We start from the raw sequence: 13689 nt of genomic DNA, 5'->3' as shown, positions 1-13689 counted from the left end.
TCGCGAATATCTTTATTGAACACACTAAGTCTCCTCTTTATTTGCTTTAGAAGTTATAGCTCATTATATTTAGATGATCTTCAAATTTTCTATTTTAAATATCTTTTCAACTATCATTTCTACGAGTTTCATGTATTCTATCAAGTTATTCTAGTCATGAAATATATTGAACCTTTTTTGAAAAACAATAGTTTTTTTTAAATCATCTACTAGAGACAATTATAGACAACTGAAATCCGTTGTATTTTATAGTGTTGATGTAGCTCTTCCAATTACAACTATACTAGCTGCCCGTTTTCGCTCGTTCAAAAGTTAGTACACTTTTGTATTTTTGAAATTTTTGCTAATTTTATCAAAAATTACGCAATAACTTGGAAGCCACAAGAGATCGATCAATGATATCTTCTGGAAAGATAGGTATCTAGATAAGACGAACAACTTTCTGGAACATGCTGGAGCTTTATCCACGATATTTAAAAAGGTATATTACAAAAAAAGGTTTTAAGGGGTCATTAACAAATAACGGTCTATAACTTCGATTGTACAATAAATAGACTCTTTTGGCGGTATCAAACGGGGGAAAGAGATTGAATAGGTGAGTTAAACGAATTTCCTCCCAGAGGCAGGATTCGAACCTGCAACCCTTGGGATTCCGGCCCAATGCACAAACGCTTATGCTATCCCTCGGCTACGATAACATCCCAGAAAGAACGCATGTGGCAACAGGGATCGTACCACTGCCACCCAACATATTTGATCTATTTAATTTCCTCGCTAGATGCCAAGGCTTTATTATCGTCTGATATCTGATTTTAGTTCATTACCCATCGTACTTCGGCTGGTATCAGAGCTAATGGAGACTGTCGATTTCTGGTCCCTTGCCCAGTTAACAGAAATATGACGGGAGCGAACCAGCCGTTCGAAATAAACAATTAATTAATCTTTTTAGGTTTTGACGTAGTTGCCAATACCTGACAGTTTAAATGTATTTTTATATAGGACTGTGGTCGCATAAGTGATGACACAAGCTATTGACATATGCGCAAGTGTAGAGGGATAGACCACTACACCCAAAATGCGAGCCATATGATTTACAAACTAATAAGTATGACTCTAATGCGAAATATGCATTATAGCTGGTACAATGCATATAAAGGATTATTGGTCCGAATCAAAAAAGGAATTATGCTGCTATTACACCGTAGAAGCCTACACAATCCCATAATTGGAATTCAAAGTTATCAGAGTATTGCTATTGAAATAACCCTGCACTAATAGACATGCAAAGCACACTTTCACTTGTACAAATGTGCATTCGTATGTATAAGTGACCAGTGTTCTAAAAATATTCATACATGTTCACGGAACCTATATATCAATTTCGCCGTGGGACGGCTCGCCGCGTATTTCACACGCATACTAGTGTAAAGGTTACATGTGTACCAGGGCATAGCATGTACAAAATTGAGTCGTTTGCAGATAAAACAGCGTCCCTGTGTATGTTGATAAAAGTTCGTAAAACACCAATGAGACATATTTGTGTAGCATGTATTGGTAGGTACAATGCCAAAGCTATATTTGGCCTACAATTCAACGAAGGCATTATTCTAATTCGGAATATGCACGATATTCTGTAATGCATTATTTGCACTGGGGAAATCTTAGGTGTACGTAGTGTTGCTTATATTATTGAACTAAAAATAGATAAAAAACTAAAAATAGATAAAATAAAAATTTTACAGAATGTACCATACAACTAAGGGAAGGACTTTTTTCTCATCTTCAAAACATTCTAGCTTTCTGCAAAATAGCGCTCTACAGTATCTAGCGTTTATTGTAACCACCATATTCGAGTGTGATTGATGCGAGGTCCACGAGTAATTTAATCCTATCATTATTACCTTTCCTGTTGGAAAGCTAACTCCTTCCACACCGCACAGAACACCATCTTCTATATCGGATAACTATCGTCTGTACTAATCGGCTCCAGCAGGGTAAAGGTGGAATACAACCTGTGAAGAATATATAATGCGGACGACATTCATCAATCATTATGCGCGATGACTGACGCGCTTTTTCGCGCAACATAGAAACCCTTCACCTGGCGATAAGTAAACCAATTCAATGGTATCAGTTTTTCAGCGTATGTTTTATAGGTCTGAAAGGCTACATTTTTGGGCTTCCCAGGATCACCGGAGACATGATTGGACACAAAGCGAATCTCTAGCACCTTCCTAGTTCAATTAATTTGATATATTCATCAGTTATTTACAGGTTATTAAACGAACATACGTTAAGTTAGAACAAAACACTGACCGGAACAGAAGAAGTGTAGTGAGAATCTTTTGTAGAGATTATGACAAACTGCTTTTGACATTCTTTATCGGTGGTTGTTATTTATACAATAGAGTTAATGTTCGTTTTATTACAGAGTAAAAAACAAATAACAAACTGTCGCACAGTAACACACATTTTCCATGATGAATACGATCATAGGATATCATTTAAGTATAAAAAATATTATGGAATGCTTTCACTTATTGCACTCGTGACTGCGATGAATAATGCGTTTATCCTATCCTAATTATCACAAAATTTTAAATTGCCTATTTTTCTATCCGTTCTTTATATATCAGTTAGCACAATATATTGGGCGGATTCGTTACATTGGATTACACAAGAACTTTATTTCCTTTTGATGACAGCTCATCTACACTAGCTTTCCCTACTTTTTTTAGTGAGATAGTTACAAATTGATCTATTGTACACTATACTCGACTCTGCACTCGCTAATACTGTTTTTGAAACCGTCGTTTGTTTGGGAAGTAAGCGCCACACGGTTAGATGTGTAGCTCGGTCACACTGACACTGTTATGGTTCCAAGCAGGTTGCGGGGCCACCGAATTCCTTCGTCGCCAGGTAAGTGTCTTCACGAGACTTCTACATGCATGAGGGGGGCCACGAGAGATGAGTTTGTTTTTTTTTGCATTTCAATGGAAGAGGTGCACAGCGTGTTTCGGTGGTGATTTTTTATGTTTTTTAAAACATAAGAAAGAAAGAAAAGAACAAAATAAACGACATGTAAATTCCACCAGAGAATAATGATCCGGATATTGGAAAGGCCAAAGAAATCGATCGAAAGTCAAAACAAAAACGGAAAGCTGATTCTAGAGTATTATTTTTTTCTAGATTATATTTTTATAAAATCTATAAACAATTAGCAGCAGGTGCAAAACACCCACACACGTGTAGAAAAGAGAATGTTTTCAATGTAATTGTATTGAGAAACAATTTTTGAACATAACAATTTATCGAAAGCGATATTTTTTTCAAATACTGCAAAAACGAATAAATTGGAATAAAAAAAACTTGTGTGTAATTATTGTGTGCCGAAGGCAACCGAATAAATGCTTCATGCTTCCTATGGAAAAGATATAGCGGATGACTCTACCACCGACAAGACTTATGATGAGTTATTTGATGATATTGGGGATTAGATTAGGTTATTGTTTGTGATACGTTAAAACTATTTCCTTTGTTTTCTTATAATTGCTTTGTTATTATCGTCTTGCTCAATTCATTTTAATTACTAGGTTAACCTATCTTGCATGGGGAAATGCAACCGAATCAAGTGAGAATAAAAACAGACGGTTTTTATCTTCTTGTATTTGTATAGAACATCTTCGGCGATTCCGAAACTTCAACGATCAGGGCAGGTTGATACATGGAACACGTTAACATTATTAAAATAACTTCAAAATCTGCTGACAACACGGTTTCATACCTATCATTTCATTCTACTAGATGTGCAAATTAGGTTTTACACCAACAGATATCACCCTACAAAATAAGCCGGATGAACTTCGTTTGACAATTCTCGGTGGTTTGTTTACATGGAAGTTACGTGAGTTCCAATGTAACAGATGAGCACCCGTTGCAGTCGCACTCACGCAACTGACAAAGTAAACAAACCACCGAGAATTGTCAAACATGAAACTACATTCATCATGAGTTCATTCGTGTCGTCATCTTGTAGAACTCAATGCTCTCCAACGTGAACGTTGATTCATAAGGCAGTTTCGTTTGCGTAAGCATATTAATTTTATCGGTAACATTAGCATTATTCTTACAAACCCAAAATTTCAGCAGGTCTTTCTTCTTTAAGTATGTTTTATTATTTGCGAGTTTCCTATCCTGGCGGAGAGAGACGAAAATAACCCTCTTAAGACAGATGTCTCCTGTTTAATGGCACTACAATAGTAATAAAAGACAATTGCTGGCTGATCCGACTAACTGATAAGAATACTGACGAAAACTATACCTCATAGTCGAAATATTAGTATCTGTTGTTTGATGGCGAAAAGCATTGAAAGCAATGGAAGTAAACGGAAGAAATTCGTCTTAAGAGGTTTGATTGTGACATTCCACTAAGTCGCTCAAAAAGTTTTAATTTTTTTAAGAATTGTTGAAAGAAATTACTTTTCCAAAACCAAAACCAATGGATTGAGTAATGCCAAGTATGTTGATAGAAAGGAATGGTAAAAAGTAATCTGCCCAAGTGTCATTGCAAGCGCAAATGTACGGAAGTCAAATTTCTTATTGTCATGAAAAAGACGGTTTTCATAGGAGACCATTACTTCCAAAATCCGCTTCGGGTCTTCCAATTGATCGTTTTGAACAGACCTTGGTGCGTGAAGGCACACCGTTCTGGAGCTAAGGTTACAACGGAGGGCACTTGTTTAATTCTTTGTTACAATGGATCTCTAGTAACATTTGTAGCTAAACATTTTAAAAGAGCTTAACTGTCAAACGTAAACATTGAGAAAATTGCAAACGAAGCTTTATACTTTTTTATTTCGTTTGGTTGGGCTTTTTTCTACTTGGACACCCCGCACAAGTAAATACTTTTCAGGTTGGATATTGCACCGAAGAAATAAGTGAAATCTAATTTGATAACCGGATTGGCTTCCTTGATCAATGTAAAATCAGATTGGCCCTTTATATAAATTATGGGAAAGTTGAGCTTAAAGCAGTTGTAGTTTCGATTAATTCATCGAGCAGGTGTTGCGTTGCCTTTACAATTCATTTATAATCAGTTACAATATAATAATCCTTTATAATCCTTGTATAATGAGTATATAACTAGTTAGGCCCTTTTGAACGAGTTAGGCCCTTTTAAAACAGTTAGGTCCTTTTACAACTAGTTAGGCTCTTTCGTAATCAGTAGAGGAGAACCCGGGGCTGTTAAGATCGTGGGGGTAATTCGAACCCCGAAGATTTTCTGACTACACTCAGGTTTTTTACGCGGGGATACGAACCGCTTAAAAAACCGCGTTGATTGGAAAATCCGCGTAAAAAACCATTTGAATTCGAAAATCCTTGCAAAAAACCCTTAGCAAAAGACTTTTTTTGCATTCGCAAAAATATTTGAATGCAAAAGACTTAAGACTTTTTCCTGGAAAAATTCTTAGTTCTTTTGAATGCAAAGAACTTAGAAGAATTTTTGCAGTTTTTTTGCGCGGATTTTACAATTAACATGGTTTTTGCAAAAAAATATTTTAAGTCCAATTTAATGCATAAGACTTAGAAGATTTTTGAAAAGATGGTAGAGACGGGTCTGGAAGACTCCTTATGACCCGCATCTCAACAATATGAATATTTTCGGAATGGAATTGACGAGTAAGTGCCAGAAACTTATGTTTGACGCCATTTTGAAATCCGAAATGGCGACTTCCGGTTTAGTGAAATTCGCTATTATCCAATCAATATGGATATTTTCGGAATGGTATTGATGCGTAGGTGCCAGGGATTGATTTTTGACGCCATTTTGAAATCCAAGATGGCGACTTCCGGTTTCGCGAAATTCGCTATAACCCATGCAACATGGGCATTTCTGGAATGGACTAGACCACTAGGTTTCAGAAATTGATTTTTGACGCCATTTTGAAATCCAAGATGACTTTCGGTTTAGCGAAATTCGCTATAACCCAATGAATATGGGTATTTTCTAAATGATCTTGACGAGTAGGGGCCAGAAATTGATTTTTGACGCTATTTTGAAATCCAAGGTGGACTTCCGGTTTACTGAAATTTGCTATACTCAATCAATCAGGAGATTTTTGGAAGTTGAAGTTGTAGTACAAATAGTTTTAATTAAACAGTTGAATTTACTTGAATTTAGCAATGTGTTTAATTTTCATCAATTCAAACCCCCAACTCACAGCACATCTTTCTTTTTCCCTTCGCACTTCCAATCTCACCGCACTTTTCTAGATGAACACATAAAAATATTTTGCATTTCGCTGGTTTATGATTAGATTTTATATGCGAGAATGTTTTGGATGATCGAGCAGATTTTTTATGCGGGACATTCTAGAATTTCAAAATGACGTCAAACATCGACCTTTGTCTACTACTCGTCAAGACTGTTCCGAAAATACACATAAGAATTTCTTTAAGCCGGAAGTCCGGAAGAATTTCTGAGTTATAGCGAATTTCGCTAAACCGGAAGCCGCCATCTTGCATTTCAAAATGGCGTCAAAAATCAATTTCTGGCACCTACTCGTCAAGACCGTTCCGAAAATACCCATACTGTTGAGGTGCGAGCCGTAAGAATTCTTCCAGGCCCGTCTCTACCATCTTTCCGATAATCTTCTAAGTCTTTTGCATTCAAAAGGAATATTTTTGTGAAATCCGCACAAAAAAACTTACAAAAAATTTCTTTTGCTGAGGGTTTTCTTTTACGCGGATTTTCGAATTAACGCGGTTTTTTACGCGGATTTTCCAATTAACGCGGTTTTTTTTACGCGGAATACGCTTAAAAGACCTTGCAAAAACGCGTGAAACCAGATGTATATTAGGGTGGGGCAAAATGATCGTTTTTTCAGCACAGCACTTTTTTGGTTCCTTTTGGGGTCCCAAAGTAAAAGTCAAGGCAAAGCGATACAGTATGTTTTTTTCATCGTTACTATTATGCGTAGGACATTGTGTAATTGTTTTGAAATAATTCATCTGAACATTCCAACTCGACAGCATTTCAGTTCCAATTTCTACATATTAAAGCCTCCCCCCATCCCCCCTCACTACGCTCTATTGCTCAACTACCTACGCTCATGAAATTGAGCTAAGGCTTTTGATTAATTCATCCAAACATATCAATGTGGTAAAACTAAAATATATAATGTTATTTTGGAATGCTATATGAAATACCATTGGTACACCCGCAGTGTTGGCAATAAAAATGATTTTTGGCATTTAATTCGATGTATCGAACTTTGAACAGCTATAACATGGCTTAGAGACATTCTAACACCATACATCCTTCGGCAAAGTTGTTGTATCCTGGACTACACTTCTATCTATTTGTTTGCATACTAAAGGAAGAATTGTAGTTTGTAGGATTAAAAATGCAAAAATGTAGGTTTTCCCATACTAATCTTCATACAAATTTCAAACGCAATGCGCTACGCCGGGTCAACACCAATCGACCCCAAATTTTGCACAGTTGTTTGGGACCCCAAAAGGAACCAAAAAAGTGTTGTGCTCGGTTGATGTGGCTATGATTACATTTTTCCATATAACAATGCCCCACCCTAGTGTATATTTGTGGAAACGCTATTCTAAAAGATTAATTTTGACAGCTGCATCTGTTTCTTCAGCTTTTTGGAAAGGAAATACAACAACCGTTGTAGCGTTTTTTGTAAAAAATGCTTGATATTTCAATCAGTTTAAGAAAAGGACACTTGGGGTCTTCAGCAATTTTTTTTGTAATGATATTTGCTAAAACTTTGCCGAAAATATGAAAAATTTGAAAAGATAAAATTCGGGTGTCACTTCTGCAATCATCAATCGAATGAATTAGACAAACCATCTCGAGATCTCTTGCGTGGAATCTTCAGAACTAGATGTACATCATTGAAGTATAGCAGAAACCCCTAGTAACAATCGTGGTTTTATGATAGTTTTATAGCCACTGATAACACTTAGATTGCACTTGTAGCGTGCTATAAAACTATAAAACTTCAATTGTTACTTGGGACATCAACGTTCGCAACTGGCTACCTTGAGGTATACTGTCGCTATACGCATAACTGTCACATGTGCTATGGGATTCCCTATACACATGGGACAATTATGCGTAAAGCGTACACCTAGCACAGAAGTGAATGTAGGGGCCTGGCAATCTCCTATGACAACCGCAATCTCTCAGTTTGTGTGGTCGGATCGAAAGCACTGCAAAACACTACCATTTATTCCAAAACTCTCCATTATTGCTATTGAAATATCGTGGTTTATCTTATCGACGTTGGTTTGAGTGCAGCGTTCCATGCTCTCTGTTATGTAGGATATTAAACGTAGCATGTTAGATACAGTATGACGTGAAGCCGTGTTGTTCGTCACTTAAGTACTGTACAACTGGAGTAACCAAAGCTTCGATGTGTCTCTTTAGGATAACAGAGGAGATCTCGTCTCGGATTTAACGACCACTTAAGCCGAGAGAAAGCTCTCGTAACTATTTTCAGTCTCACCTAACTATTTTCAGTCTTACAGTGAAAAACCTTAAACAATCCGTTCAGTACAACGAAAATTATTGACGTTGAAAAATTGACGCGCCGATATTTTGAAACGTGAAAATTTGAACCTTGAAAGCTTAAATGTATTCTACATCAAAAAAGTATGTCACTTATTTTCGCGAATCGACTTAAATGCCTCCGACCTGTCCCTGCATCTGCGATTCCAAGCTCTTCTACATAACCGTTTGAGTCGAACAAGTTTGGTATTCCACCAAGGGATACTTCTAGAAGCACGCATAACTCGAAGCCGGACAAGCCTCTTGGTATGCTGCTGGTATGAGTGAGCTAGTTTTATCCACGACTTCGTCAAAGTCACTTGAATATTCAATCGTTGGAAAGGGGTTCAAGATCGTAAATTTGGGATTACGATATGTGACGATATCGAACTAAACATTTAAATGATCAAAGACGATTAGATAACGACAGTTCGAGCTCTTTGGATACGAGCCAGTTTTGCCATCTCAATACCGACAGAGCAGAGAGTTACATCTAACATCTATATCTTTTATGCCAGCCCGTGCCAATGTTGGGCGATTTCCTGCATTAGTCATGTGCAGATTTGTACTACTCAAGTATTCCATCAATTCAGTGCCTCTCAAATTATGTTGTAAGAGTTTGCATCACTGCCAATTAAGAGTGGATACCCATTTCTGCTACAGTCTGATACAACCCTTTTGAAATCATCATGTCGCCGATGGGAGCGGGAACTCAGTCAGTGGATCAATCCTAAATGCCTAAAATACACTAAGGAGCTGATAGACACGGGTCTTTGGAGTATTAGTATTTAAAGCTTAAAGTTTTTTGACTGATTTTAAGTTTATTGGCCGTTTTTAAAGAATAAATCAGCAATGAAACCATCAAGATATACCACATTTAGTACTCAACAAGATATCACCGAGGAACAAATGCCCGTTTCATTTGTAACTAAGTTATTCCACGCCAAACTCTACCGCGCACGGATATCGAGCAACAGATTGAAAGCGTAAACAGCTTAAGTTGCCGTGAACCCGCATGGACCAACATGGCTGTTACAGCATGAGCCGCATTATCGAACGATAATAAATGGAAGCGCGGCAATCAAGCATGGTAAACTTTCATTCGGCCCATAACTTTGAATTCAAAGCGTTATATTGTTATTGCAGGTTATAATTTATGAAAGATTTGTTTTTTTAAACTAGATATATCATCAGTTACTGACGAATGGTATACGAAACATTCAAATACATACTCATGCACAAACCGGAGGAAACCGAGGAGAGTTCAAACAATTCCCATTTCTAGCAAGACCATACCGTTGGGAATTTTACAAAAATGCTTACGTTAAACATATACGAAAGATGTGAAACTAAAGTACTTCGACCAGATTTCTAACGGCATGGTTTCGCTACCAATGGGCGTTGTTTGAACTCTCCTCTGTTTCAACCCTCCTCGGTTTCTCCAACATTCGTTTTCTCGTTTATGGTAAAAACAAATGTTGCATACTCGCAGGCGTTTAGTCTTCATATCAAAAGACAAGAGTTCAGTTTGCTATACTGGTCAGCGACTCAGAGCTTCTGTGTTTAGCTATCCGATACGTCACTAGGTATCAGCCAGTTGCTTTAGGCGGCCACACATATTATGTGAACTGTTTGGATCTAGTGTCTAACTGACGCCAATCGTCTAATGGTGTCAGTTACTGATGGACAACAGAAAACATTCAAACCCAGTTTTCTACTTACTACTTAAAGAAAACGAAAATAGTGGAGCGATTCATTTATGAAAGGACCCACAACACATTGTGTCTTATGAAAAATTATTTCCTGGCCTGAACAACGAAGTGGTGTACATACATGCGTTCAAGCGGTCCTACCACATCGTTCTTCTTTCGTAGTCAAAGTATTCTTTGTCCTCAAACTTCTTGGAATCCACTCAGAAGATGATGTCTTCTTAATTTGCGACCACTTAACAACATCTTCTCCAAAATAAAATTCAAATAAGAAACTACTGGAAAAATCAGATCGATCAGAGAAGATTGATTTCAATGTTTCGTGTTGACCTCGTCAATAGTTGAAACCAACTTTCTGCCAGTTAGACGATGTATCCCAACTAGCACCAAATTGGCGTCACTTGGACATTAAAACCAAACAGTTCGCACATCAGTGTTGCCACAATTAAAAGTATTCTTTGTCCTCAAACAACGTCTTGTGTATTACCTTATAGTGTGTATTTGATAATTCTCACCAATCATGCTATACGGTTGAGCAACTCTTGCGATAAAACCGGGAATGTAATGAAAATGATAAGCAAGTAATGAAAATTTGAACACGGGTGACCTCGAGTGTTATGTCTGTGATATGAATACTGTCAATGATATTCGGTTCTAAAGAAGAATCAAATAACTGAAGTATCGCAGAGAATCAACAGATGATGATGGCTGGGAGTACCAAATCATCCCAAAATGTGCAACTCCTGGTAATCCCATATTGTTCATTGGAATACGCGAAAATATCTAGTCATCAAATATTTTCTACAGAAAAAAGTAGGCAAAGGAAAAGCATCAAATAGTTTTAAAAAAATTCAGTACATAAACTGAGGTTACAACTAAAAAACTATCGAATACATGGCGACGAGAATATGAAATAATTTTGAGCGGCCCGAAATAAGCATTAACTGTACCGAAAGCCTCACTTTGTATGACGGGCATACTAACAATTTCACGCGCACTTCGTTTGTTATTATTCTATTATCAGTCACGTCACCTAGTGACTAGAAGGAAATTTTGTTCTAGTTACTACGTGACGTGACTGTGAGAATAGGGCCCGATAAGAAATGAATAATATACTTGGAAGTCTAAAAGATGTAGGGAATCAAGAAGAGAGTCACATCGTACGCCATGGAGCAGGAACACAATCCGAACATTTCTAATGGGTATATTCGGAGCAAGATAATAGTGTTGTCAATCTATGAGGGGCCTTCAAATGATTCAGTTTCTTCATCAAAACTCTCTGATTTTGATTATTTCCAAATTTTGCCACAAAGAATTAACTGTCGAATTAACTGTTTGTCCATCTTGATTTTTTTAAATTTAAATTTTCGAGTTCGGGTCGGGTTTGGGTTTTTCAATTTTCAAATTATGAAATGGATTCGGGGTTTTAAATCTGAAAATTCTCAGATTTGGATCGAGTCTTCTAAAAATTGACTTTGAATTTTTCAATTTCAAAATTCTTGGGTTAAAGTACGAAAAACAATGAAACCCGACCATCTCTAGTCTACTGTGCGGGAACATACATAAAACATAATACAATAGTAATTACGTCTGTCAAGTCAACATACACCCAATAACTGCATATGATTGTATAATTTAAACCATTTGAACTAACGTGGTACTATAATCCAATCAACTTTAAAAATGGCCGAATCATTGTTTACCCACATGACTATCAACCGAACACTCGATGAGTTGACCTTTCATTTGCATACATTTTTAATCAAAAAGGAAGAAGGTTGTTGGAAAAAAATATACGACGGTGCACGCTTTCACTGTCTAACTACCTTATTGATTGATCGTGTAAACACGTCCCTATTCTACCAGCTGATATCAATTTCTGAAACAACTATAATTATAACTTATTACTAGGGTTACTTTCTATACTTCACCAAATGATGGTACACATACATTTCAAGCTCTTCTTAATCTCTCATCGGGGTGTTAGTCCTACTGTCTAATTATTTTACGTGAAATGCATGCATTAGAGCAGGGTCCAATTTCTACTATCTAGAGTTAATAGCTCTACTAAACAAAATGTCTTTCTCGTATTACTGTGCTTGTTGAATAGTAAAATCTAGCTATTGCTTAGGCGAAAGATCATTGTTGCTACGAATTCAGTTATTATAGGTGTTAGTTGTTAGGTATAGGTAGTGTTAGGGGCGAAACTTTGAATACTAGAGGGTTATTTAGCATCAATAAAAACCTGTATTTTTCAACTTTCATGTGTGTTGATATCGCAACTGTTACGTGCGTAACCGATAACTCCGGGCTCGATCTATTGAGCACACGTTAGGTTGTGGAATGAAAGATGATAAAATACCGAAAGAAAATGCTGATCAGTGTTAGCGTTAGGTTGAGATTTAGCGTTTTTATTGATTCGAATGGCTGTCTATCTTAAAAGTGCAATGGCTTTCCATTGTTTGGTGTTAAGAGTTGAATTCTGTCGATTTGATGAGACGTATCCTGAGGTAGTGGTGTTATCAAGCGAATTATTTGTTATCAAACGAAACCAAAAGTTTTAGTATATAGAAGATTGAATTAACTAATTCCGAATAAAGCATCTAACAAAAATAGAGCAGAATTCAAACACGCAAAAAATAAATTGGAAGTAATCAATCATTAAAATTAATAATGGAAGCACACAACATTACACACAGAAACTGGGCTTAATTGATTTTTTTAAAATCATATAATCATATGAATTGAACAAAAAAATTGAAAATAAAGCTGAATTTTAAAATACAAGAACAAACTTTGTTTAACAATCAACACGATATTAAATCAAATTATTTATAGGAAACAACAAACAAACAACATCAGCAACATTGATAAAACACAGATTTTGACAGATAACTGTAGTAGGAGGAGTGGGAGCTAGGGGGATATATTCCGAGAACTGGATAGGAAACATCTGAAAATAAGTTCTAACTAAACAAGAATAACAATCACTGTCGGAAAAAAAACAAATCGTCAATGAAGAAGGTTAGAAAGTAAGAAGGAAAACATAAACAAAAAGAAAATAATCTTAACTTTGTCTATTCAATCTTAGATTTTGCCGTGAAATATTCTAGAAGTTGAATTAAGTCCAAATGTGAGCAATGGAACAGTACGACTATCTGAAAATGTAGCTGTCTTCTCTATCGAGTTCTTTTTGTATGAGTGTTGGGTATTTGGGACACGTGAGGGTTCATTTGCTTGTGGTGCTTTTCATGTTTCACAGTGGACAATTTTTTTTAGCAATAAAGTAAAAGCAATTGAGGGCAATACTTACGAAGAACGCGATTCCTTGATGGGGTGAGGGGCGGCGATATCCTGGTTTCGGTTTAGTATCCTGTGGACGGCACAAAAGATTTTTTTTAGTTACACGGT

At 36.6% G+C, this 13689-nt stretch overlaps 1 protein-coding gene across 21 annotated transcripts in view; it reads right to left on the bottom strand.

The window, feature by feature from the left end:
* LOC131691630 (probable phospholipid-transporting ATPase IA) overlaps positions 1–13689 on the bottom strand; it is a 256852-nt gene that overhangs the window by 25759 nt on the left and 217404 nt on the right. For 12 of the 21 annotated variants that reach the window (XR_009305817.1, XM_058978175.1, XM_058978168.1 and 9 more), the window contains 2 exons: positions 13592–13651; positions 12524–12595 (listed from right to left, as the gene is read on the bottom strand). Coding sequence is in view for 15 of the 21 variants with exons in the window: in XM_058978175.1 (XP_058834158.1) it covers positions 12524–12595; positions 13592–13651 (132 nt within the window). In the remaining 6 variants the exon portion in view is untranslated. Of the gene's footprint in view, positions 1–1901; positions 2013–2047; positions 2941–12523; positions 12596–13591; positions 13652–13689 lie in introns of those variants that run through there. The other 9 variants (XR_009305819.1, XM_058978173.1, XM_058978171.1 and 6 more) reach the window with 4 other exon arrangements.

This window comes from Topomyia yanbarensis, chromosome 3 (assembly GCF_030247195.1).
Source record: "Topomyia yanbarensis strain Yona2022 chromosome 3, ASM3024719v1, whole genome shotgun sequence".
In the NCBI taxonomy this organism is placed as follows: Eukaryota; Metazoa; Arthropoda; class Insecta; order Diptera; family Culicidae; genus Topomyia; species Topomyia yanbarensis.
This window is presented reverse-complemented; position numbering and strand designations above follow the sequence as displayed.